This window comes from Scyliorhinus torazame, chromosome 30 (genome assembly GCF_047496885.1).
Source record: "Scyliorhinus torazame isolate Kashiwa2021f chromosome 30, sScyTor2.1, whole genome shotgun sequence".
Classification (NCBI taxonomy): Eukaryota; Metazoa; Chordata; class Chondrichthyes; order Carcharhiniformes; family Scyliorhinidae; genus Scyliorhinus; species Scyliorhinus torazame.
In genome coordinates this window covers 17,082,393-17,110,306 of record NC_092736.1, presented here as the reverse complement: position 1 = coordinate 17,110,306, position 27,914 = coordinate 17,082,393, and the positions used below count along the sequence as shown (strand labels likewise).

Sequence of the window (27,914 nt, the reverse complement as noted above, 5' to 3'; positions counted from 1 at the left end):
GGGTGGTCGGGTATGGGGCAGTGTGGCACCCTGGAACTCCTGGCACCTGGGCGCTTTGGTACTGTCAGCCTGGCACATTTGCATTGCCACCCAGGCACCCTGGCAATGCCATGTATGCCCAACTGGTGCTGACAGACTGGCAGTGACAACATGCCCAGTTCCAGTTTGCCCATGCCAGGGGTCAATCCCAGGGGTGCCATGCCCATAAGAGGCGGGGTGCGGGTAGGGCTCGAGGACCCCGGAAGATTTGAGTTGGGTGAAGTGCGGGGTCTGGACGCCGGGATGGGGTCGCTGAGCTAGGGTCAAAAGATCGGGGCTGCCTTTAAAAATGTTGCCCTGGCCCGCCTGTAGTCCTCCTAAAGGTGCGGCCTCAACGGAGAATTCCACATTAAGGCCAGAAAAACCAGCAAAGCGTCGTTGAATAGCAACCTGCTAAACGCACCCGAAACCGGACATAGAATTATTTTTTGGTGAGAGGTATGGGACAGGATTCCCCGTTAGCTGACGCTAAAATCAAGAAACGCTATCGGGCGGAGAATAGCTTCCTACTCCAAAATCATTGAAGGCGCCAATTTGATGCCAAACCTCAAAAACGGCGTCAATGCATTTCATTCTGCACATACTCTAGGCACTGTTCACATATCATTGGCGGACATGACCCGGTATTCGCCAGGTCGTCCGCGGTTCTCTGCGTCCGATGAGGCGAGTTCCCGGCGGCTGCCGAGGGAGACAAAAGTAGGGGGTACGGAAAGTGTCCAACATCGACATAGTTTGCTGACAATTGTGCCACTGGCCGGGGGGATTCTGCCAGGGCCGAGGGGAGTAGTGAGGGGTGGGCAGGAGGTGGGCTGTGAGGTCGGGGTGGACGGGCACGGAGCTCCATTGCTGAAGCTGGTAAGGAGCCATGCAGCTGCGCACACTGCTACCAGCCCACTTTGAACCTGGTGCTATGGGTCGTACAGGTGTCTCCACAGGACACCCCTTGGGTGCCCTCTGGCCCCAGACGACCCATCTGCTGTCTGGGCGCGCTCCAGCACAATCAGTGCCATTCTTTTGGCTGGGGTAAATGTGTGTGAGTATTGTAATGTGTATGTGTTAGAGGCTGTTTAGCACAGGGCTAAATCGCTGGCTTTGAAAGCAGATCAAGGCAGGCCAGCAGCACGGTTCGATTCCCGTAACAGCCTCCCCGAACAGACGCCGGAATGTGGCACATTCATTTGAAGCCTACTTGTGACAATAAGCGATTTTCATTTCATTGCATTTTCATGTGCGGCTGCAGCTTGTCAGCCTCCCGTGTGTCGATCACACCTGGCGAATCCCGCACTGCTTTTATTGTAATCGATTGTGCTCCATGCGGCACCATTACTCGCTCTTCAATGGGAGCGGATTCGGTCCAGGTGTGGTGCTGAGATTTCATGCGGTAAAAGTCCACGGACTCTCCTTTGGCGTCAACACTTAGGGTGGGATTCTCCGATTGCCGACGGCGAAATCGCATTCAGCGATTGGACGGAGAATCCCTTTTGAAATCGGGGGTGGCGCATGTTTTAGGATGCTCCGCCCCCTCCAAAACGTCACCTGAAGGCCCTCCCCCGATGCTTCGCCTCCGAAGGGCCGACTTCCTGACAGCGTGGATCACTTACGGTCGGAGGTTTCGTCAACCTCGTGTGGCGGCTGCGGAGTGTGTCCAGCTGGGGGGGGGGGGCTTCGGCGGGAGCTGGGGGGACTGGTGGGAAGTGGTTCTGGAGTGGCGAGGGGGTTACGGGGGGGGACTATCTGGCAGGCCAGGTCCATGCGCGGCCGGTGCCATGTTCTAGGGCACGACCGCTACAGGTCGCCGCTGTGCGCGTGCACGGCCACAGGCCCGGCAATTCTCCGTCCGTATCGGCAGGGAAAGCCCGGGGATTTTATGTGGCGCGGCTGGTAGCCCCCCACTGGGCAGAGCAAAGGTGCGGGGGCGTCGCTGACCTTTTTGGTCGTAATACTAGACACATGGGGCGGGAATCTGCAATAATGGGGCTATGTCCCCACGCCAGCGTGAAAACCGGCGCCAATCACTCCGGCGTGAGGAATTCTCCACTTTCTCGGGGGATAGGTTGACGCCGGAGTGGTTCCCGCAGTTCCAGCCAGCGCCAAAGGGCCGGCGCGAGTTCGCGCATGCGCAGAACGACAGGGGTATTTCCACGCATGCGCAGAATGGCCGGCATATTTCCGCGCATGCGTGGGGGTTCCCTGCTCTGCGCCGGCCCCTGGGAAATTTGGAAGAGCCCTACAGGGCCCCGGTGTGGCGAAAAGAAGGCCCCCACGGAACCAGCTCACCCAGGGTCGATTCCCCCCCGCTCCCCAGGACGGCCCCCGCACACCTAACTGCCAGATCCCGCCGTGTGTGAGGTGAGTAACTCACGCGGGCAAAACTTGACGGCCAGTCGGGACCCGGAGAATCGCCGGAGGGGCCGCTGTCAACGGCCCCCGACCGGCTTGGCGGGAATCCCGCCAGCCCCCGAACAACGGCGCCGGAGAATAGGGAAGCCGGCGCCAGGGCGGCAGGGCGTAATTCGTGCCTCCCCCCGCGGATTCTCCGACCCGGCGGGGGGGGGGGGGGGGGGGGGGGGGGGGGGGGGGGTCGGGGAATCCCGCCCATTGTCTCACAATGGGAGAATCCAGCCCTTAGTCTCAGGAATGGAGCATCCTGCCCACAGTACGTGAGGAGGAGTGTCCCATTGAGACATAAATATTTTATTGTGGTCCTTGCAAAGCAGAACATTCTCTCACTTGTAGCCTGAGAATCGACATTGGAGATTTACTGGCAAAGGATGGAAGATGACCGAAACTGACAGTTTTGCCACTGAACCGTAAATCATTTGCAAATCCAGCTGGTACTTGAATAATTAGGCAAACTGGTTGACCTTAACTTTGAATGTGATAAAATGCCAGAAATTTGCCTTCTGAACTTTAAGCAATGGCAGGGGGCTCTGAAATACTGGCCACAGGCAAATTGCAGTTTGGATTATTTTATTTTGTTTTCACAGCCATGGCTTAACATGTCCACCTGCACAACAAGAGATGGTCCTGTGTCAGAGAGACCTGACCGTGATTTTGTGGGAAAGCTTACTCTCATGTATTTAAGAATTTGTGAACAGGAGGAATGTTAACTCCGCATTAATCATCCATGGATCAAAATGATAACGGCAAAACAAAAATGGGAAATAAGTGATTCATCGGGAAGCACCCTACACAAAATAAAAAGGCAATGTTTTCCTTCAGTGTCATAGCTCCAAAAAAATCATTTATGAGGATGCTATCTTAAATACAGCCATTGCATTTATACAGATTGCACAGCATTGTTAGGTAGTGATTCTTTCCGAATGGACTGGATTCTCCCAGTCTCAGTGCCAAAATCGCGTTCGGCGCGGGGGGTGGAGAATGGGCGTCAACCCGGAATTCCGGACCGGCGCCGCTCCCGCGATCCGCGGGCACAGTCTGTGCAGCGCGGGTAGGGTGCCATTGACAGAGCCCCCCACCGCGATTCACTGAGGGTAACTGGCCGAGTTCCCGACGCTGTGGTTCTAACCACGTCTTGCCTGTCGGGAACGACCGGTGGCGGCTGCGGACTCAGTCCGTGCCTGCCCTGGTGGGGGGCGGGGGGATCCTTCACCGGGTTGGGGGGGGGGGGGGGGGCCTCATGGACGGCCAGGCATGTGCGATCTCGGAGGGACCTACTTTGTTCATCATGGTCTGCAGAGTGAGTCGGCCATGTCGCACAGGGTGGCGGCCGCCGTGCGTATGCACGGACTACCGACCGTAAGTGCGGGGGCCCATATCCACAGACAGAGCTGCAAGGAGCCCTCCCGTCCCCTGCCAGCCCCCTACAAGTTGGAGAATCACTCTGGGCTTTCTTAAGGAAAGTCCAGAGTGAAACGCCAGCGTTTTGACACTGGCTTGGGGACATAGCCCCATTATTGGAGAATCTGCAGAGAAAATTCATTTTAAGCAGCTGCACAGAGCCATAATAAATAAAATCCATGCGGGATTCTCCCCTACCCAGCGGGGCGGGGGGTCCAGGCGCCGAGGAGCGGCGTGAACCACTCTGGTGTCGGGCCGCCCCAAAGTTGCGGAATCCTCCGCACCTTCCAAACTAACCAAAAAAAAGCTGTAAAGATCAAGAGGAAGTTTCGAGGGCAGGTAGAAGTAGAAAGATGTTGAACCGTGATGTCACAGCCTGCAGGTAAGGGATTGGTTGGTGACTGGTAAGTAGCTTTTATTTTATTTTCCTTCGGGTGTTATCGTGCGGGGTGCAGAGGTTGCTGAGTGAGTGCTTGCTGAGAAGGGGAGTGAATAACAGGTAAGCTCTTTCTTTCTTTTTTTTTATCTAGAGGGGGTCGCAGGGAAGGTAGTGCAATGTTCCTCCTGCAGAATGTTTGAGGTGAGGGACGCCGTCAGTGTCCCTGCTGATTTCATCTGTGGGAAGTGCACCCATCTCCAGCTCCTCAGAAACCGCGTTAGGGAACTGGAGCTGGAGCTGGATGAACTTCGGATCATTCGGGAGGCAGATGTAGTCATAGATAGAAGCTTCAGGGATGTAGTTACTCCGAAGAATAAAGATAGATGGGTGACGGTGAGAGGGGCTGGGAGGAAGCAGTCAGTACAGGGATCCCCTGTGGTTGTTCCCCTTAGTAACAAGTATACGGCTTTGGATACTGTTGGGGGGGATGACTTACCAAGGGTAAGCCATGGGGTACAGGTCTCTGGCACAGAGTTTGTCCCTGTTGCTCAGAAGGGAAGGGGCGAGAGGAGTAGAGCATTAGTCATTGGAGACTCCATAGTTAGAGGGATAGATAGGAGATTCTGTGGGAATGAGAGAGACTCGCAGTTGGTGTGTTGCCTCCCAGGTGCCAGGATGCGTGATGTCTCGGATCGTGTTTTCGTGATCCTTAAGGGGGAGGAGGAGCAGCTCCAAGTCGTGGTCCACATAGGTACCAACGACATAGGTAGGAAAAGGGATAGCGATGTAAGGCAGGAATTCAGGGAGCTAGGGTGGAAAGTTAGATCTAGGACAAACAGAGTTATTATCTCTGGGTTGTTACCCGTGCCACGTGATAGCGAGACGAGGAATAGGGAGAGAGAGGAGTTGAACACGTGGCTACAGGGATGGTGCAGGAGGGAGGGTTTCAGATTTCTGGATAATTGGGGCTCATTCTGGGGTCGGTGGGACCTCTACAAACGGGATAGTCTACACCTGGACCAGAGGGGTACCAATATCCGGGGGGGGAATTTGCTCATGCTCTTCGGGAGGGTTTAAACTAGTTCAGCAGGGGCTTGGGAACCTGAATTGTAGCTCCAGTATACAGGAGGTTGAGAGTAGTGAGGTCATGAGTAAGGTTTCAAAGTTGCAGGAGTGTACCGGCAGGCAGGAAGGTGGTTTAAAATGTGTCTTCTTCAATGCCAGGAGCATCCGGAATAAGGTGGGTGAACTTGCGGCATGAGTTGGTACCTGGGACTTCGATGTTGTGGCCATTTCAGAGACATGGATAGAGCAGGGACAGGAATGGTTGTTGCAGGTGCCAGGGTTTAGATATTTCAGTAAGCTCAGGGAAGGTGGTAAAAGAGGGGGAGGGGTGGCATTGTTAGTCAAGGACAGTATTACGGTGGCAGAAAGGACGTTTGATGAGGACGCGTCTACTGAGGTAGTATGGGCTGAGGCTAGAAACAGGAAAGGAGAGGTCACCCTGTTAGGGGTTTTCTATAGGCCTCCGAAAAGCTCCAGAGATGTAGAGGAAAGGATTGCTAAGATGATTTTGGATCGGAGCGAAAGCAACAGGGTAGTTGTTATGGGGGACTTTAACTTTCCAAATATTGACTGGAAACGCTATAGTTCGAGTACTTTAGATGGGTCCGTTTGTGTGCAGGAGGGTTTCCTGACACAGTATGTAGATAGGCCAACGAGAGGCGAGGCCATATTGGATTTGGTACTGGGTAATGAACCAGGACAGGTGTTAGATTTGGAGGTAGGTGAGCACTTTGGTGATAGTGACCACAATTCGATTACGTTTACTTTAGTGATGGAAAGGGATAGGTATATACCGCAGGGCAAGAGTTATATCTGGGGGAAAGGCAATTATGATGCGATGAGGCAAGACTTAGGATGCATCGGGTGGAGAGGAAAACTGCAGGGGATGGGCACAATGGAAATGTGGAGCTTGTTCAAGAAACAGCTACTGCGTGGCCTTGATAAGTATGTACCTGTCAGGCAGGGAGGAAGTGGTCGAGCAAGGGAACCGTGTTTACGAAAGCAGTCGAAAAACTTGTCAAGAGGAAGAAGGAGGCTTATGTAAAGATGAGACATGAAGGTTCAGTTAGGGCACTCGAGAGTTACAAGTTAGCTAGGGAGGACCTAAAGAGAGAGCTAAGAAGAGCCAGGAGGGGACATGAGAAGTCTTTGGCAGGTAGGATCAAGGATAACCCTAAAGCTTTCTATAGATATGTCAGGAATAAAAGAATGACTAGGGTAAGAGTAGGGCCTGTCAAGGACAGTAGTGGGAAGTTTTGCTTGGAGTCCAAGGAGATAGGCGAGGTGCTAAATGAATATTTTTCATCATTATTCACACAGGAAAAAGACTATGGTGTCGAGGAGAATACTGAGATTCAGGCTACTAGACTAGAAGGGCTTGAGGTTCATAAGGAGGTGTTAGCAATTCTGGAAAGTGTGAAAATAGATAAGACCCCTGGGCCGGATGGGATTAATCCTAGGATTCTCTGGGAAGCTAGGGAGGAGATTGCTGAGCCTTTGGCTTTGATCTTTAAGTTATCTTTGTCTACAGTAATAGTGCCAGAAGACTGGAGGAGAGCAAATGTTGTCCCCTTGTTCAAGAAAGGGAGTAGAGACAACCCCGGTAACTATAGACCAGTGAGCCTTACTTCTGTTGTGGGCAAAATCTTGGAAAGGTTTCCAAGTGATAGGATGTATAATCATCTGGAAAGGAATAATTTGATTAGAGATAGTCAACACGGTTTTGTGAAGGGTAGGTCGTGCCTCACAAACCTTATTGAGTTCTTTGAAAAGGTGACCAAACAGGTGGATGAGGGTAAAGCAGTTGATGTGGTGTATATGGATTTCAGCAAAGCGTTTGTTAAGGTTCCCCACGGTAGGCTACTGCAGAAAATACGGAGGCATGGGATTCAGGGTGATTTAGCAGTTTGGATCAGAAATTGGCTGGTTGGAAGAAGACAAAGGGTGGTGGTTGATGGGAAATGTTCAGACTGGAGTCCAGTTACTAGTGGTGTACCACAAGGATCTGTTTTGGGGCCACTGCTGTTTGTCATTTTTATAAATGACCTGGAGGAGGCAGTAGAAGGATGGGTGAGTAAATTTGCAGATGACACCAAAGTCAGTGAAGGTGTGGACAGTGCGGAAGGATGTTACAAGTTACATAGGGACATCGATAAGCTGCAGCACTGGGCTGAGAGGTGGCAAATGGAGTTTAATGCAGAAAAGTGTGAGGTGATTCATTTTGGAAGGAATAACAGGAAGACAGAGTACTGGGCTAATCGTAAGATTCTTGGCAGTGTGGATGAGCAGAGAGATCTCGGTGTCCATGTACATAGATCCCTGAAAGTTGCCACGCAGGTTGAGAAGGTTGTTAAGAAGGCGTACGGTGTGTTAGCTTTTATTGGTAGAGGGATTGAATTTCGGAGCCATGAGGTCATGTTGCAGCTGTACAAAACTCTGGTGCGGCCGCATTTGGAGTATTGCGTGCAATTCTGGTCGCCGCATTATAGGAAGGATGTGGAAGCATTGGAAAGGGTGCAGAGGAGATTTACCAGAATGTTGCCTGGTATGGAGGGAAGATCTTATGAGGAAAGGCTGAGGGGCTTGAGGCTGTTTTCGTTAGAGAGAAGTAGGTTAAGAGGTGACTTAATTGAGGCATACAAGATGATCAGAGGATTGGATAGGGTGGACAGTGAGAGCCTTTTTCCTCGGATGGTGATATCTAGCACGAGGGGACATAGCTTTAAATTGAGGGGAGATAGATATAAGATGGATGTCAGAGGTAGGTTCTTTACTCAGAGAGTAAGGGCGTGGAATGCCCTGCCTGCAACAGTAGTGAACTAAGGGCATTCAAATGGTCTTTGGATAGACATATGGACAATAAGGGAATAGTGTAGATGGGCTTTAGAGTGGTTTCACAGGTCGGCGCAACATCGAGGGCCAAAGGGCCTGTACTGTTCTATGTTCTATGTTCAGCGGCTAGGCCGGCGCCGGAGTGGTTTGCGCCGCACCGGCCGGCGGGGAAGGGGCTTGGCGCCACGCCAACCGGCGTCGAAGGGCCTCCACCGGCCGGTGTGAGTTGGTGCATGCGCGGGAGCACCAGCGTGTGCTGGCATCATCCCAGCACATGCGCAGAGGGGTTCGTCTCCGCACCGGCCATGGCGGATTGCCACAGCCTCCGGTGTGAAGGAATAGAGTGCCCCCACAGCACAGGCCCACCTGCGGATCGCTGGGCCCCGATCGCGGCCAGGCCACCGTGGGGGCACCCCCGGGGCCAGTTCCCCCGCGCACCCCGAGGACCCCGCAGGCCGCCCACGCAGCCAGGTCCTGCCGGTAAGGATCTACTCTAATTTACGCCGGCAGGACTGACCGAAAACGGGCGGCCACTCGGCCCATCGCGGGCTGGAGGATCGCCGGGGGGGGGGGCTGCTGCCAGCGGCCCCTGACCGGCGTGGCGCGATTCCCGCCCCCGCCAAATCTCCAGCGCCGGAGAATTCGGCAGCTGGCGGGGGCGGGATTCACGCCGCCCCCCGGCGATTCTCTGACCCGGTGGGGGGTCGGAGAAACCCGCCCTCCGTCTCACCTTCTGGCTGGATTTCGGTGTGCACCCTTCTTTCATCAGCCAGTGGTTTCCTGTTTTCAGCTTCCCTGCCATAGGATAGTGTTAAGTTAAGAATTTCCCGACAAGGAATGAGGGAGAGTCCAGGATGAGCATCCCAGCCCGCCCTAGCTGCCCAATTGGCATCGGACCGGCATGAATAATAATGGACCAGGAACTTGTCCAGTGAATCATATGGAGGTCGGGAGAATGGATACAATAAATCGAACCTGATGATACACGTGTCAAACAAGTGGTGCAGCAGGGTACCACAGTGGTTAGCACAGTAGCTTCACAGCTCCAGGGTCCCAGGTTCAATTCCCGGCTTGGGTCACTGTCTGTGCGGAGTCTGCATGTTCTCCCCGTGTGGGCGTGGGTTTCCTCCGGGTGCTCCAGTTTCCTCCCACGAGTCCAAAGATGTGCAGGTTAGGTGGATTGGCCATGCTAAATTGCCCTTAGTGTCCAAAAAGGTTAGGTTAGGTTACGGGGATAAAGGGGATAGGGGGTAGGCGTGGGGCATAGGTAGGGTGCTCTATCCAAGGGCCGGTGAAGAACGATGGGCTGAATGGCCTCCTTCTGCACTGTAAATTCTATGATTGAAACAATATCAAATTCAATTTATGAATACAGGTTTCTCTGACAGCTCGGAAAGGTCCCAGGTTTGATCTCAGCATGGTGGGGGTAATTCTCAAACTCTAGCCTCTTGCATGTCTCCTCTTTCATTTGCCCCATTGACAGCCGTGCCCCTACACCCCCATCCTAAACACTTCCATATTTCTCACTCTCTTTTCGCTTTTATGTCGTTCCTTCAAATCTACCCCTTTCTCCAAGCTATTGTTCATCTGCCTTGATATGTCACTGGGTGTCACGGTTTGTTTGATAATGCACCTGAAGTAGTTTGTAACATTTTGCCATGCAAAAGGGCTACATAAATGCAGGTTGTTGTTGTTGAATTATATTTTAACATGTATCAGGACCTGAACTCTTTGGATTTAGTAGAATGAGAGGTGACCTTATTAGAACATAGAAAAATGTTCTAATAAGGTCACCTCTCATTCTACTAAACTCCGAAAGTACATAAAGGATTCTCTGGGGGTTTGACAGGGTAGATGCTGAGAGGTTGTTTCCCCCATGTGGGAGAGACTAGAACCAGAAGCATAGGGCGTCCTGGGGGGGGCGTGGGGCAATCTGGCCCCGGGGGGTGCCCCCACGGTGGCCTGGCCCGCAATCGGGGCCCACCGATCCGCGGGTGGGCCTGTGCCGTGGGGGCATTCTTTTCCTTCCGCCTCGGCCATAGCCTCTGCGATGGCCGATGCGGAAGTGACACCCCACCCTGCGCCTGCGCGGGGATGACGTCAGCAGCCGCTGACGCTCCCGCGCATGCACGGACTTCCGTGGCGCCAAAGGCCTTTCCCGCCGGTCGAAGGCGCGCCAACCACTCCGGTGCGGGCCTAGCCCAACAAGGTGAGGGCTTGGCCCCTAAAGGTGCGGAGAAATCCGCACCTTTGGGGCAGCCCGAAGCCAGAGAGGTTCCCGGCCCCGGGTAGGGGAGAATCCCGGCCATGATCTCATTTAATCTCATTTAAGACAGAGATGAGGAGTAATTTTTTCTCTCCGGGGATTGTGAATCTGTTGAATTCTTTCCCGCAAAGGGCTGTAGAGGCTGGGTCGTTAAGTATGTACATGACTGAGACAGAGAGATTTTTAATGGGGAAGAGAATCAAGGGTTAAGGGGATAAGGCGGGGATGTGGCGTTCAGGATTATCACATCAGGTCTGTCATGATCTCATTGGATGGCAGAGCAAGACTCAATGGGCCGAATGGCCTACTTCCGCATCCTGGGTCTTAGTCGCCTTATCATTTTCTTCAGAATGGGTGCAGGGGGGGAAGAGGAGATTGATGAACGGAAGGGAAAGAGGAAAGAAAGAAACATTATTATTTCCGTTTCCTCAGATATGCTGCTTGTTCCCTGCTCTGCCTTCACAGAGCACAGCTGCTTGACCATGGCAGAAATGGTCGGGCAGCACGGTAGCACAGTGCCAGGTTCCTAGGTTCGATTCCCGGCTTGGGTCACTGTCTGTGCGGCGTCTGCACGTTCTCCCCGTGTCTGTGTGCGTTTCCTCCGGGCGCTCCGGTTTCCTCCCACAAGTCCAGAAAGATGTGCTTGTTAGGTGAATTGGACATTCTGAATTCTCCCTCTGTGAACCCGAACAGGCGCCGGAGTGTGGCGACTAGGGGCTCTTCACTAACTTAATTGTAGTGTTAATGTACTGCTTGTGACAATAAAGATTATTATTATTACGAAAGGCTGGGGAGTGCAGTGCACAGCATTATTTGGACCACGCTCCTTTTTCAGGTTCATCTAACGAGGAGGCAAGATACACATTCCTTGGCTCTATTGAGGACGCTGCCGAATTTTCGGCACCCCCACCGCTCCAGCACCAGTGTTCGTGCCACATCTCTGACAGTTTGTTCTCCTTCGCAGGATGACTCCTGGTCGAAGCAGTACTCCTACGCACTGTTCAAGGCGATGAGTCACATGCTGTGCATCGGATACGGGAAGCAGGCCCCGGTCGGAATGTCTGACGTCTGGTTGACTATGCTTAGCATGATCGTCGGAGCGACCTGCTACGCCATGTTCATCGGCCACGCCACGGCCCTCATCCAATCATTGGACTCTTCTCGGCGACAGTATCAAGAGAAGGTAAGAGTTCGCCGGCACACACCTCCACCCACATCTTCATCGATAAACTCATCTTGCAGGAGGCTCTGGACGTATCACTGGACAGCAGGGTGCTGCTGGTGAGACGGTCCACCTGAAAATGATGCCGTCCTGTTTATTTGAGAAAGATTATTTATTCAGGAACCTGCAATATTGTGGTGAATAATAGATACCCGAGAGTGAATACAAGGCTGAAATCTAATCGAGGGTTCCATTCTTGTCGTAAACTGTGAGAATATTTAGGTGTGTCACCTGAACTCAGAGATTGTATTGCTCTTTTTAAACTGCTCCAAGCTATTTGTGTCAAACACAACACTATTAATTCAATGGAAGCATGTTGCCACTTAACTTTGGAAGAATTTATTTGTGTTCTGCACTGTTGATCGATGGTGGTGCTGATCTGAAGGCTTAATGATTACAATGAAGTTTTGCTCAGAAATGTATTCAGTCAAGTACATGTAGAATTGATCCATACATGTTATTGATATGTTCTATGGCAGTTTGGAAGTACAGAACTTGAATATTGCTGAGGAAAAGAGACATTGCTTTTTTCAACTGAGTGAAACCTTGGGGGACAGCTTCGTTCCCCATGGGAATGCCTTAACCAATCAGAGCCGACCTGCCTGGTTTCAATTTGAACAAAAGCTTAGCAGTTAACTGCTTCCTGGTGCATTCTCCATGGCAATGCCTCAGCCAATCATTTCCATTTGCCAACCAATCAATGCTATCTCTGCGTGCAGTATAAATGAACGGGGTAGTGGTCTGAAGCCGCGCAGGAGGGAATAAGAATATGGGTATTAGACTTTTGAACACAGTTTGAGTTGATAGAGAGTAACGGGAAGAGAGAACTGGGACAGTGGAATCTGGGCAGAACAAATGTTCTGGTCACCCTATTATAGGAAGGATATTGTTAAACTAGAAAGAGTGGTGCTCCTTCCTCAGGTGAATGAAGAGGTCTGGTCCAGAAACACCGTCAGGAGTCGCGTCAATGCCAGATTCATCAGTCGCATTCACAAGACAGCCCCGAACGTCACCCAAGCACAACGCAATGCCATCCGCACTCTCAAGACCAACCGCAGCATCGTCATCAAACCAGCAGACAAAGGGGGGGCCACTGTCGTACTGAACAGAATGGACTACTGCAAAGAAGTATACCGACAACTGAACAACCAAGAACACTACAGACAGTTACCCGCAGATCCGACCAAGGAACACATCCGCCAACTTAACAGACTGATCAAGACCTTGGATCCAGATCTTCAGAGCACCCTACATGCTCTCATCCCACGTACTCCCCGCATTGGAGATCTCTACTGCCTCCCGAAAATACATAAGGCCAACACACCAGGCCGCCCTATCGTTTCAGGCAATGGGACCCTGTGTGAGAACCTCTCTGGCTACATCGAGGGCATCTTGAAACCCATCGTACAAGGTACACCCAGCTTCTGTCGCGACACGACGGACTTCCTACAGAAACTCAGCACCCATGGACAAGTTGAACCAGGAACATTCCTCGTCACAATGGACGTCTCGGCACTCTACACCAGCATCCCCCATGACGACGGCATTGCTGCAACAGCCTCAGTACTCAACACCGACAACTACCAATCTCCAGACGCAATTCTGCAACTCATCCGCTTCATTCTGGATCACAACATCTTCACCTTCGACAACAAGTTCTTCATCCAGACGCACGGAACAGCCATGGGGACCAAATTTGCACCCCAATACGCCAACATCTTCATGCACAAGTTTGAACAGGACCTACTCACCGCACAGGACCTTCAACCAATGTTATACACCAGATACATTGATGACATTGTTTTCCTTTGGACCCACGGCGAAGAATCACTGAAACGACTACACAATGACATTAATAAGTTCCATCCAACCATCAGACTCACCATGGACAACTCTCCAAAATCAGTTGCATTCTTGGACACACTCGTCTCCATCAAGGACGGTCACCTCAGCACTTCGCTTTACCGCAAACCCACGGATAACCTCATGATGCTCCACTTCTCCAGCTTCCACCCTAAACAGATTAAAGAAGCCATCCCGCTATGGACAAGCGCTCCGTATACACAGGATCTGCTCAGACGAGGAGGCGCGTAACAGACATCTACAGACGTTGAAAGATGCCCTCGTACAAACGGGATATGGCACTCGACTCATCGATCGACAGTTCCAACGCGCCACAGTGAAAAACCGGACCGACCTCCTCAGAAGACAAACATGGGACACAACCGACAGAATACCCTTCGTCGTCCAGTACTTCCCCGGAGCGGAGAAACTACGTCATCTTCTTCACAGCCTTCAACACGTCATTGATGACGATGAACATCTTGCCAAGGTCATCCCCACACCCCCACTACTTGCCTTCAAACAACCGCGCAACCTCAAACGAACCATTGTTTGCAGCAAACTACCCAGTCTTCAGAAAGTGACCACGACACCACACAACCCTGTCATGGCAATCTCTGCAAGACGTGCCAGATCATCGACATGGATACCACTATTACACGTGAGAACACCACCCACCAGGTACGGGGTACATACTCGTGCGACTCGGCCAACGTTGTCTACCTCATACGCTGCAGGAAAGGATGTCCCGAAGTGTGGTACATTGACGAGACCATGCAGACGCTGCGACAACGAATGAATGGACATCGCGCAACAATCACCAGGCAGGAATGTTCCCTTCCAGTCGGGGAACACTTCAGCAGTCAAGGGCATTCAGCCTCTGATCTCCAGGTAAGCGTTCTCCAAGGCAGCCTTCAGGACCCGCGACAACGCAGAATCGCCGAGCAGAAACTTATAGCCAAGTTCCGCACACATGAGTGCGGCCTCAACCGGGACCTGGGATTCATGTCGCATTACATTCATCCCCCACCATCTGGCCTGCGAAATCCTACCAACTGTCCTGGCTTGGTACAATTCTCACCTCTTTAACCTGGGGTTACCCCATCTCTGGATCTGTAAGGATTTAATCACCTGCTAATGGTCGCATTCCTAGCATTGTTTGGCATCTTTGAATTTGTCTATATATGTGTTTCTGGAACAGACCTCTTCATTCACCTGAGGAAGGAGCAGCGCTCCGAAAGCTAGTGACATCGAAACAAACCTGTTGGACTTTAACCTGGTGTTGTAAGACTTCGTACTCTGCTCACCCCAGTCCAACGCCGGCATCTCCACATTATAGAAAGAGTGGAGAAGAGATTTACCAGCATGCTACCAGGACTTGATGGTCTGAGCTATAAGGAGAGGCTGGATAGGCTGTGACTTTTTTCCCTGGAGTGCAGGAGGCTTAGGGGTGAACTTACAGAGGTCGATAAAATAATGAGGAGCATCGATAGTCAACATCTTTTCCCAAAGGTAGAGGAGTCTAGAACTAGAGGGCGTAGGTTTCAGGTGAGAGGGGAGAGATACAAAAGAGACCAGAGGGGAAATTGTTTCACGCAGAGGGTGGTGAGTGTCTGGAACGGGCTGCCAGATGCAGTGGTAGAGGCGGGTACGATTTGTTTCGTTTAAAAAGGAGTTAGACAGTTACATGGGCAGGGTGGGTATAGAGGGATATGGGCCAAATGTGGGCAAGTGGGGCCAGCTTAGTGATAGAAACTGGGCGGCATGGATAAGCTGGGCCGAAGGGCCTGTTTCCATGCTGTAAACATCTATCACTCTATGACATTATTGGGCAGCATGGTAGCATTGTGGATAGCACAATTGCTTCACAGCTCCAGGGTCCCAGGTTCGATTCCGGCTTGGGTCACTGTCTGTGCGGAGTCTGCACATCCTCCCAGTGTGTGCGTGGGTTTCCTCCGGGTGCTCCGGTTTCCTCCCACAGTCCAAAGATGTACAGGTTAGGAGGATTGGCCATGATAAATTGCCCTTAGTGTCCAAAATTTCCCTTAGTGTTGGGTGGGGTTACTGGGTTATGGGGATAGGGTGGAGGTGCGGACCTTGGGAAGGGTGCTCTTTCCAAGAACCGGTGCAGACTCGATGGGCCGAATGGCCTCCTTCTGCACTGTAAATTCTATTCTATGACTCAATGTGTCAAAGACACTCAATGGTTAAAGCAGGAAATTTAAAATTTGGAAACGTTCTCCAAGCTCTTCCTTTATCTTGTTCGCAACCCGGTAAAATCATTGTGTGGTTGCTTTCAAGTGAGTCCTTCCCCATCCTCAATGTTCATGCGTATACTTACTGTGCCTCCAAAGGTTGTTGACTACTGCTGAATCCAGACCCCACAGCCTTCCAGTAATTTAGTCCAAGTGCTCACTTTCCCATGTGCCTGGCTGGGCACCAAGCTATTCAACGCAGACGTTTCATTCAGGGCTGACCTCCTGCTCAGCCATCTTGGCCTGACATGAATCTGGGGCCTAAAAAAACCAACAACGAGATTCGTAACCTTTGACTGCAGCAGCTGCACTGTCGGAATCTTGCTTACCTTCTCTACTTCCGTTATTTATAATGATAGTTAGCGGAACACAGCTGACCGTGGGCACTGCCGAGGACAATGCTGAGTCACGGGGGTTTGAGGAGGTTAACGCAAATGCTTCCTTTGCGCTGCCAAGGGCTGTGGTCATTAACGTTTGTGATAGTCACCACTGTTGTATTATATTGTATATACTGCACTGCATATGAGGGTATTATGGTAAGGCCCCTGCACTACAGGTACGGGGGTAGGTCCCTGCCTGCTGGCTCCGCCCAGTAGGCAGAGTATAAATGTGTGTGCTCTCCGAACGGCAGCCATTTCGGCAGCAGCTGTAGGAGGCCGCACATCTCTGCGTAATAAAGCCTCGATTACTCTCTACTCTCGTCTCGTCGTAATTGATAGTGCATCAACGTTTGAACAGTTTGACAAAGCGGCAGGGTTGGCGACCTCGGCCACATGTCACACACCAGGCGGCCGATGCTGAGATGTTACAGGTGAGACTCCTGCGATGCTGTTGTCTTGATCTTTGGCGTTGCTCCCAATTGGAGGGAGAGGGAGATGCCTCCTTGATGAGGCCAAATTAAGTAATTTCAACTCTTGCAGCTAGTTTCCGATTTGTTTGAACAATAAAGTTAGAAAAAGAGAGGTGCAATAACATAGCCTTAAGTAGCGTTCCTAGTTCAGGTACTATTCAACTAGCAACTCACCAAGGCTCCTTTGGCAGCATCTTCCAAACACTCTACCACTTGGCAGGCCAATGGCAGCACACACATGGGAACGGCACTTCAATAAGGACACGGAAGGCCACACTGAGTAAACTAAAGAAACTTTGTTTTTATTTACACACGATATTTACCCTGCCCGCTAGATCCCTATCGGGTTCCTCTCTGGACGATGCCTTGCTGGCCGACCTTTTACACAGAGGTTAATAGACATCCCCCATCCCTAGCGGGGGTGCCCGTACTCCGCAAGGACGTCGGGGAAGATAATAATTCCCACCCCGTAGGCTCTGTGCAGAGCTATTACAACCACCAGCTGCAAGTTCCCTTCCAAGTCACTCACCATCCTGACGAGAAACTATATCGCCGTTCCTTTACTGTCGCTGGGTCAAAATACGGGTGCTCCTCCCTTTAACAATACCATGGACTGTACTCACAGCACAAGGACTGCAGCAGTTCAAGAAAGCGACTCACTACCATCCTCTCAAGGGCGATTAGGAATGGGCAACAAATGTTGGTGGCACAGTGGTTAGCACAGTTGCTTCACAGCGCCAGGGTGCCAGGTTCGATTCCCGGCTTGGGTCACTGTCTGTGCGGAGTCTGCGCGCTCTCCCCGCGCCTGCGTGGGTTTCCTCCAGGTGCTCCGGTAACCTCCCACAGTCTAAAGATGTGCAGGTTAGGTGGGTTGGCCACGCTAAATTAGTGTCCAAAAAGGTTAGGTGGGGTTACTGGGTTGCGGGGATAGGGTGGAGGTGTGGGGTGCTCTTTACAAGGGTCAACGCAGACTCAATGTAAATTCTATGTCTGAATGTTGGCCCAACCCGTGTTTTGTCAGGGGAATGAAGAGTCCACACTGAGTAGGCCGAATCATAAAGTTACTTTATTTTACAATTACTATTATACAGAGCTCCAGTAGTTCTCTACTGGGTCTTCACTAGTCGCCGCTTTATTGGCCGCCTCTATTTATAAAAAGCCAAGTATTGTTCAGGGTCCCCCGCTCCCTGATTGGGGGGATCTCGTATTCTGCAAGATCCGCAGGGTAGTTAATCATCCCTACCCCCTAAGACCCGTGAGGGCCATAAGATCATGACACCCACATCTCATTAAAGAATAAAAAGGTGCTGGAATTCAGGGGTATAGATCGATCTGCAAAGAAGAGGAGAAATGGGGAGAAGTTTTTAACTCGACCTGAAAAGGCGGTGGAAGCTGTTTCCATAATATTTTTAAAAGGGGAGATGGACAGGTTCTTGACGATGGGAAACCTACAGGGTTATGGGCAAGGAGAGATAATGTGGGACTGTGCACTGTGATTGTTTCAAAGAGAGAGAACAAGCGTGATGGGCCGAATGCCCTCCTTCTGTGCCATTATTCTATGATTCTATCAAAGAACAATACAGCACAGGAACAGGCCTTTCGGCCCGCCAAGCCTGTCCGGATCATGATCCTGTCATGTGGGAGCACCTTTAAGAAATGGGTGTTTAAGAAATGTACCTTTAGGAAATGGAGCTGCTCATGTTACTCGAGTGATGTCAGAGTGTGGGTGGAGCTGAGCTCTACTTCTGCTTTTTAGTTTCAGTTTGAGAAAAAGCTTGGGTGTGTCTGTGTTTTTCAGTGAGCTGCATCTGAAGTAGAGCTGCACTGCTGTTCTCTCTGCCATCCAAAGACTATCTCTTAATCATTTGGTGAATTCAGAAGAATTATAAATGTTTTCAGTAGCGACTGTAAACTCTGATGTGCTTATGTTTAAAGGTTTGTTAAGTCTTCTTGGAGTTAAAAGCACAGCATACAGGTTACTCAGTGTTGTATTAATGGTTGCTAAGATATTCACTGTTTGTTTTAAAAAGGTTAACTTGAGTTCATAGAATAAACATTGTTTTGCTTTAAAAAATAACTTTTCCCTTTCTGCTGTACCACACCTGTAGAGTGGGCCATGTGCTCCCCATACCACAATCTAATAAAAGTTGTGGGTCAGGTGAACTCCATGATACACTTTGGGGTTCTCTCAACCCTGGCCCATATGCATCTTCAGCATACACTCATCGGGCCTACAACAGAGGCCTGATGGTGCTGATTTTGAATACAAGGCCACGCCCACGTTTCCGATGGTGATTCATGTCCCGTACATTTCGAGCACTTTTCATTTTTGTTTCGCTTGGAAAATTTCTCAGCCTTTTTACCTAAGTGAACCACTTTGTGCAAGAGGGCAAGAAGAAAGGTTGTCCATTTATCTTTTATATGATGCTCCAAAGTAGACCCAAACCTCTGATACAACAACAAAATGATCCCTCTCCTCCAGGTACCATAATAGGCCATGAGCAACCATCGATTTACATTGATTTGGTCCATGATCATGCTTGGCAAAGCACTGGAGTGTTTTTTCTTTTTATTCGGTCACGGGATGTGGGCAGGCCAGCATTTATTGTCCATCCCAGAGGGCATTTAAGAGTCAACCACATTGCTGAGGGTTTGGAGTCACATGTAGGCCAGACCACGTAAGGATGGCAGATTTCCTTCCCTAAAGTGAACCAGATGGGTTTTTACAACAATCGGCAATGTTTTCATGCTCGTCATTAGAATTTTTTTTCCATTCCAGATGTGTAGTGAACTCAAATTCCACCATCTGCCCTGGTGGGATTGCCGCTGCCTTCTGTCATATGGCTGACCAGGAAACTCATGCGTTCTTGCCACCTGTCTTCAGGCACAGGGGAAGGATTTACAGGCTGATCGTCAACCTGTTTGGCCACATTATGAACGCACCTTTCCTGCTCGCATGGAGCTTCTGGCTACCACTGTGCCACAAGACTTCCCTTGTTACAAAATGATGCAACTCTCTAATATTGAAACTATATAAGCCATTGCATTTATAACATCAGTGTTGCTGTAGATTTTCTACAAATGCCCCAAACTGTGGAAACATGTACATATGCACTGTACACGTGCTTAATGTCTGACTTGGATGGTCTATCATGTCACTATAACAGTCTTGTGGTTCGTTTTTATAACTCAACAATGATTCTAGTTATACACTACTGAGCAGGTTGGTCTTATGCTGACTGGAGTTTAAAAGAATGAGAGGTGATCTTATTGAAACATACAAGATTCGGAAAAGGCTTAATAGGATAGATGCTGTGAGCTTGTTTGCTCTCCGGGGGATGTCCAGTACTGAGGTGCTCAGTTTCAGAACAAGGCAACTCCTTTCTAAGATGGAAACAAGAAGGTATTTCTTCTCTCAGTGGATCAGCAGTGTTTGGAGTTCTCTCCCCCAGCAAGCAGTCAAGACTGGGTGAGACAGATTTTTGACCTGGAAGGGGCTTGAAATGAAATGAAATGAAAATCGCTTATTGTCACTAGTAGGCTTCAATGAAGTTACTGTGAAAAGCCCCTAGTCGCCACATTCCGGCGCCTGTTCGGGGAGGCTGGTACAGGAATTGAACCGTGCTGCTGGCCTGCCTTGGTCTGCTTTAAAAGCCAGCGATTTAGCCCAGTGTGCTAAACCAGCCCCAGGGTTAAGGGCTATGGGGGCCTGCGGGACAATGGCGCTGATCAAATGAGCCACGGGCTTATTGAGAAGCAGAGGAGGTTCGAGAGGTTGAATGGTCCGGTGTTTCTGCCATTGCTTATGTTTTCATTTGAATAGCGTCTCCCCTGTGCTAATGCTTGCAATGAGGAATGACACAATTTGGCCATATGTTAGCCTGTTCAGATCCAAATCATACAATCAAGATTTCAAGCATCATCCAGTGTCGAATCTAGGACGTTCTTCAGTAGCATTAGTCTGCAGGAATGGGCGAACTGTCTGGTTCAATTGCATTCAATGAGGGAGGTTGCATACAGGTCAAGTGAAGCAGAAACATATGGCTCGATTTAATGGGGAAAAACATAGTCCTGTTTTGGGCGGTGTCATGATATCCACATCAAGCATATCATGGTGCAATCACACACACACACTGATGGACAGGTAGTTGGACCAACCAACACACACAGCATCACAGCCAATCACCAGTGAGAGCACACGCACTATAAAACAGGGAGCACCACAGTTCCCGCTCATTCTACCAGGAGATAGCTCAGAGCACAGAGCTCACAGCGCGCCACTCAGACATACACCATGTGCTGAGTGCCTCACTAAGATAGTGATAGGGCTGGGCCCACAGGTTAGCTGGTGAAGCATGAACCTCAGCCAGCAGTTAGTAGTTGTTATTGTTTAAGACAATAAAACAGAGTTGTACCATCTACAACCGTGTTGGATCATTTGTGTATCGGAACGCCCAACACGACAGGCGGGTTTAGGGGGTGCTTCTAGACAACGCCGAGAACGGTCCCGCTATCAAACGGGACTCTGGGGTTTTTCCGGGCCTAATGCCCACCAAGGCTGCACTTACCTTAATTTCCTGTACAGGAAGAGATGGGGCAGCATTTAAAATGGCGCCCTGATCTCTCAACCTCCTACCGCGGCCTCTGGAGCCCCGCCAATGCCCCAACTTACTTCATAGAACCCCTGCGGTGCAGAAGGAGGCCAATTGGCCCATCGAGTCTGCACCGACCCTCCCCATCCCCCATCCCATCCCCGTAACCCCACCTAACCCTTGGACGGTAAGGGGCAATTGGTCATGGCCAATCAACCTAACCTGCACATCCTTGGACCGTGGCGGGAAACCGGAGCACCCGGAGGTAACCCACGTAGATACAGGGAGAACATGCAAACTCCGCGTAGACTCCTGAGGTTGGATTTGAATCCGGGTCCCTGCCGCTGTGAGGCAGCAGTGCTAACCACTGTGCCGCCCTACCTGTTAGGGGGTCCTCCAGCAACCTACCCCCCTCCCCTCCCATCACCCCACCTCAAAAGAACAGGGTACTCCCGGGCCCTATCTCTGGCACAGGCCACCTGCCATCTGGGCACCTTGGCACTGCCAGACTGGCACCCTGTTGGTGGGGTAGGCTCTCTCACAGAAGGTTAGCCTCATCAACGCGAGTCTCCTAATTGCGTTGTAATTAAAGATGTGGCGTCAACATCATCGGAAGCTGCACACCTCCTTGTTTACCCTTTGTTGCCAGTACACACGTGAGTCATCGCAAGTTGCTCACGGCTCACCCTCACACACTCCAGACATTTTAAGCTCAGACTGCTAGGCCACACTCGGGGGCAGCGATTCAGGACCATCTTCCCCCCCTCCCTCCCTCTCCCCCTCCCCCACCCCCTCCTCAAGAGCAGGAGTGGCCACTCATGTCAGTCTCACCGCTGCCCGGTCAGAGATCCGTTAACTCCGGGACAGACTGGGGAATTCAACCTGGCATCATCTGACTTCACAGCTTAATGCAGACAGCCGCTGAACCAGCCGTGGAGTCACATTGTCTTTATTGAGAACGATTCATTGTTTTAAATGGCTATTCTTCCAAAGGACAGCTGCATTCACAAATAAACAGCAATTAAGCCACACTTTGGGTAATTTTCTCAGATAGAGAAGCAATTTTGTCAGTTCGCCAGCATTATCGTTAATCCATCTGAATTTTTGCCTGACAGACAATCTATTTCTCCTCTTCATTTATCCTCCACCATCTCTCTGTGCGATACTGATGCTGATAATAGATGTAATTCACCATTCTGAAAATACTGGAATCATAATTCATGACCCAGCATTCTTCGACTAATAGGGGCAAACTGAGGACTGGAGATTTTAACATGACTGAACCACTCGGTTTTTAAAAAAAGTTGCAACCATCGTTTGATTTTACTCCTCTGCGTCTGTGATAATGAAATGAATGATGATTGCCACAGTCTCCAAGGGCCACAGGCTGCTTTCCCCTTTCGAGAGAGGGCCGACTGGCGGTGATTTAACCTGAGGGTCACTGAAGGCGAGACCTTCATGGATAACCTCAGCCGGTACAGCGATTGAACCCGTGCTGTTCGCTCCGCATCACAAACCAGCTGGCCAGCCAACTGGGCTAACCCACCCCCATATCGGCAGATTTTCAATAATCTTTATTAGTGTCACAAGTAGGCTCACATTAACACTGCAATGAAGTTACTGTGAAAATCCCTTAATCGCCACATTCTGGCACCTGTTCGGGTACATGGAGGGAGAGTTCAGAATGTCCAATTCACCTAACAAGCACGTCTTTCGGGACTTGTGGGAGGAAACCGGGGCGCCCGGAGTAAACCCATGCAGACACGGGGAGAACGTGCAGACTCCACACAGACAGTGACCCAAGCCAGGAATCGAACCCGGGACCCTGGAGCTGTGAAGCAACAGTGCTAACCACTGTGCTAGTTTGCCGCCCCAAGGAAATTTAGTGCGATGAAGTTACTGTGAAAAGCCCCTAGTCGCCACATTCCGGCGCCTGTTCGGGTACACAGTGGGAAAATTCAGAATGCTCAAATTACCAAACAGCACATCTTTCGGGACTCGTGGGAGGAAACCGGAGCACCCAAGCCGGGAATCGAACCTGGGACTCTGGAGTTGTGAAGCAACAGTGCTAACCACTGGACTACTGGATTTAAGGCGCTTCTGTTTCTTTTTAAACAAGGGATGAATTGAGTGACAAATATCTTTGAATGCGAGGAAACCTACTTGCAGTACAAGGGTGGTGTATCTTACAGGGCTATGCACCAAGAACTGGAAGGCATGAACAAATTGGGGGGGCCCCTATTTTTGCAAGCACGTCCTCCTTCTGCACCATGAATCGTTTTGCATTTCTAACCGTTGCATTGCCACAGCTCGGTGCATGGTGCGTTGGCAACTTCATTCCGAGTGAATCGAGCGAAAGCCAAACTAAAGCGTGGAATCTGACAGGCAGCTGACACCCTTGTTGCCTGACTACAATATTGATGAAAGGATTCCCTGGACTTCAGTCTCTGCATCTGTGAAAATCCAGCTTTGATATTTGTAGCATCTATATTCAGATGTCAAAAGCATTTGCTTTCTGAGTGGCTCTCTTGTTAGAAATCTCCATCAAATGGTACTGCTGCCTTTGAAGGGAGGCAAAGTGGTTTTGTTACATTTAAAGTTGGCAATATAACTTGGGACAGTATGACTTACATTGACACTAAACCAGCAGATCTAACACCCACTCCAGGAAATAGGAATGTTTGATCATTGCAGTAACTCAGACGTCATTTAATGCAGTACCTAGTTTATATTAGAACTCAACTTTCAATATTTCTAATGCTCGGAGGAAGAAAACTAGAAATTAGTCCCTGAGCGGTAACTAGAGATTTCCATTGAAACACTTATCAATCCCTTTGTCGTTTCCCTTCATTTGCCAATCTCCCTACCTCTCTTTCGCCTTGAGTTAAGCCCCCCAGGATCCCACCCCTCCCGATCGCTTATTGCTATTATAGCGTAAATCAGACAGCAAACTCCAGGAGTCAACGCATGTGCAGCTACATGTGGAAGTATACATTCTGAGTTAACATTAAATTATACTGTAGCTCACAGAAAGGCTCGGCATTTAGATATACGCAACGGATTGAAGTTGGTGGAATCAACGAGCTACCCAGAAAAAGTTAGGGCTGATGTATTCAGGAATTTTTAACGACGTGATAAGGTATAATTACTGGCAAACAACCCTGAAAATATCATTTTACAAGTGTGGAGGATCATTCCTTCGTGTGCTAATTCATGTGGGAGATTGTGAACAAATTCTCATGATCATTTTTTGTCTGTCTCTTTTATTTTTCCCTCATAATCCCATCTATCTTTCAAAATCTTTATTTCACTGATTTCCCCTTCCTGATTTAAACTTTGCATTTTCAGTGAGAATTTTCAACTTGACTGGGCGCAAAGCAAAATTCCTGGCTCGCACATGCCGCAGGTTCCCTGTAGAGGGCACCATGTTGGGTTAGACAGCTGATCAGGCTAAGCCTTTGCTCAAAATCCCATAGTAGTTAGTGGGACAGCTGTCAGCGAAGTGAACCTCACTGCTGACTGCAATAGTTTAGCCGAAAATGTTAAAAGCTGAAGAGATCGATTTACAATTCGGCAGCGAGAGGCGAGTGATAGAAAGGCAAAAGGTGGATGGAAAAAAAGTAGCATCAGATTTGACCTTGAATCAAGACTTGGATGGGAAACAAACAGGTTGGACTGAATGGGTGTTTTGCCCACATGCAGCTGTCTGCTGCCAAAACAATTCCACTCATAAATGCTTAAGTGCAACACTGAGGCACTGTAACACTGTCATTTTTCAGATGGAAAGTTAAACCAAGATTCCATCTGGCCTGGTCCGCCACATTGACGCTACCACCAAGAAAGCACAACAGCGCCTATACTGCCTCAGGAAACTAAGGACATTCGGCATGTCCACATTGAATCTTATCAATTTTTACAGATGCACCACAGAAAGCATCCTATCGGGCTGCTTCACAGTCTGGTATGGCAACTGCTCGGCCCAAGACCGCAAGAAACTTCAGAGAGTCGTAAACACAGCCCAGTCCATCACACAAACCTGCCTCCCATCCATTGACTCCATCTACACCTCCCGCTGCCTGGGGAAAGCGGGCAGCATAATCGACGGCCCCTCCCACCCGGCTTACTCACTCTTCCAACTTCTTCCATCGGGCAGGAGATACAGAAGTCTGAGAACACGCACAAACAGACTCAAAAACGGCTTCTTCCCCGCTGTTACCAGACTCCGAAACGACCCTCTTATGGACTGACCTGATTAATCCTACGCTCCTGTATGCTTCACCAGATGCCGGTGTTTATGTAGTTACATTGTAATAATAATAATCGCCTATTGTCACAAGTAGGCTTCAATGAAGTTACTGTAAAAGCCCCTAGTCACCACATTCCGGCGCCTGTTCGGGGAGGCCGGTACGGGAATTGAACCCGCGCTGCTGGCCTTGTTCTGCATTACAGTTTAGCTAACTGTGCATTGTGGACCTTGTGTTGCCCTATTATGTATTTTCTTTTTATATTATTTTCTTCCCATGTACTTAATGATCTGTTGAGCTGCTCGCAGAAAATACTTTTCACTGTACCTCAGTACACGTGGCAATAATCCAATCCAATCCATCTGCTGGTAAAGGAGAGCTCACCCAAAAGTGCCCTCTCGGCAACCTGGCCAACATTCTTCCCTCAACTAACATCGGCAAAAGCACAGATTATCCAGCCCATTTGCTCTCTGTGCGCAAATCGACCGTCACATTTCCCTGCCTATGAATGAACATACTTCAGAAATAAAACATTGCCGATGAAACGCGAGGGGGTTAATATGACTGAATAAACGTTTTTTTCAAATAGGGAATAAAACTGCAGTTTCACATCGAATGCTCTCACCGGGTAGAAAAAGCAATCTTGTAAAACAGAATGAGTTTTTTTTTGTAATTTTGATAATTAACCTCACAAGTAAAACCAAAAAAAAAAGTTTCAGACCACAAAACAATCGAAGGGCAACAGGTGACAATTGAAAAGCAATTGTACCTCTCAAACATATCTCGGCACCTAAGCTGCGCTATGAATATGCAAAAGCCTCTTCCTTTGTGACTAAAAATGATCTGCATTATGAATAATCTTCTCTGTCTTCAATAAAGCTTAAATACATCAAATATATATGAAAACCAGAAAGTACCCTTCTCTTTCTTTCAGGGAGTCCAAGAATCACACAGCGTAGAAGGAGGACATTCAGCCTATCTTGTCTGTGCAAGCACTTTGGAAGTGCTCTTAATTAGCCCCACTTCCCCACTCTCTATTTTAATGTACTCTTTCACGGGATGTGGGCCAGGCCTTCTTGGCAACTTGTTGAATCACTGCAGTCCACTTGATGCAGGTGCACCCACAGTGCCTTGAGGGAGGGATTTTGACTCAGTGACATTGAAGGAATAGAGTTGTATTTCCAAGTCAGGATGATATGTGGCTTGGAGGGGCAACTGCAGGTGGTGGTGTTCCCATGCGTCTGCTGCCCTCGTCCTTCCGGGTGGTAGCGGTTGTGGGTTTGGAAGTCGCTGTCGAAGAAACCGTGGCGAGTTGCTGCAGTGCCCATGTAGGTGGCACACTCCGCTGCCCCTGCACTTCAGTGGTGGAGGGAGTGAATTCTGAAGGTCGAGGATGGGATGCCAATCAAGCGGGGCCGCTTTGTGCTGGAAGGTGTCAAGTTTCTTGAGTGTTGTTGGAGCTGCGCTCATCCAGGGAGATGGAGAGCATTCCATTGCACTTCTTGGTGGTGGATTGTGCATGAAACTAGGAACATTTGAGTGGATATAGAAATCTGGAAACGAGTAAATGAGCAGGCTACATATGGCGGCACATTTGGACGGAAGTGATGGTGGTCTTGGTGAGGTTGCCAGTGTCTGCAGTGAGACATGCTGGGCAATATTGAGACCATCTATAAGCAAAATAGAAAATTGCTTCTAATTCATTTTCTGACATAGAGCACAGAAGCTTTGGTCCTACTCACAACTAAAAATAATTTATTAAACCGATCACTCACCAAAATGCAAAACTTGCCAAATAATTTTTGTTGGAACTAATTTTCACCATATGACTGTCTCGTTGAATCAAGTACATTAACTTAAAAAAATGACTTTGAATTTTTTTTCAGATGAGTCTAGTCTTGTTATTCACATGAGGTAAATTGAAAGTCGCCATCGTCTAATCTCCCCTGTGATAGAGAGAGCTGACTGATTTAACCTGAGAGTTAGCCCAACTCAGGCGAGGGGCAATCATGGATAACCTCTGCCGGTACGGGGATTGAACCCACGCTGTGGGCGCCACTCCACATCTCAAACCAGCTGCCCAACCAACTGAGCTAACCGACCCCCGGTAAAATGCTACCAGGTCGATTCATGGTTTTGTTTTCTTTCGGTTTCCCTGTTTTGATGCTTCCAGGGACTGTCTGCTCCATCAGTTCTGAAAAAGAGTTATATTCGACTCAAAGCATTGGGCGGGGATTTCTGGCCACCCCGCCAGCGAGCCATTGGCCGGCAACGGGATCTTCTAGCCCCGCCAAATTCTACGGGCTTTTTAGTGGCTCACCCGCCCTGCCGAGAGGTTGGCTTCAGCGCAACCTGAATATCCAGCAGAAATGAAGGACTGGAAAATCCCTCTAACCCCGCTCTCCTCTTTCCACGGACTCTGTCATACCTGCCGAGCATTTGCCATATTTTCTGCCATTTCTGACACAAGTTTGTTTTGCCGGGCTACACACGGCACAAATCGCCCTTCGTTACCGTGCAAGTATCA

The 27,914-nt window shown here is 49.8% G+C and overlaps 1 protein-coding gene across 1 annotated transcript in view; it reads left to right on the top strand.

Moving 5' to 3' along the window:
• Positions 1–27,914, top strand: part of LOC140404402 (potassium/sodium hyperpolarization-activated cyclic nucleotide-gated channel 4-like) — a 401,801-nt gene that overhangs the window by 255,008 nt on the left and 118,879 nt on the right. Inside the window, exon 4 of the mRNA XM_072492892.1 lies at positions 11,347–11,565. Within this exon, the coding sequence (XP_072348993.1) occupies positions 11,347–11,565 (219 nt within the window). The remainder of the gene's footprint in view (positions 1–11,346; positions 11,566–27,914) is intronic.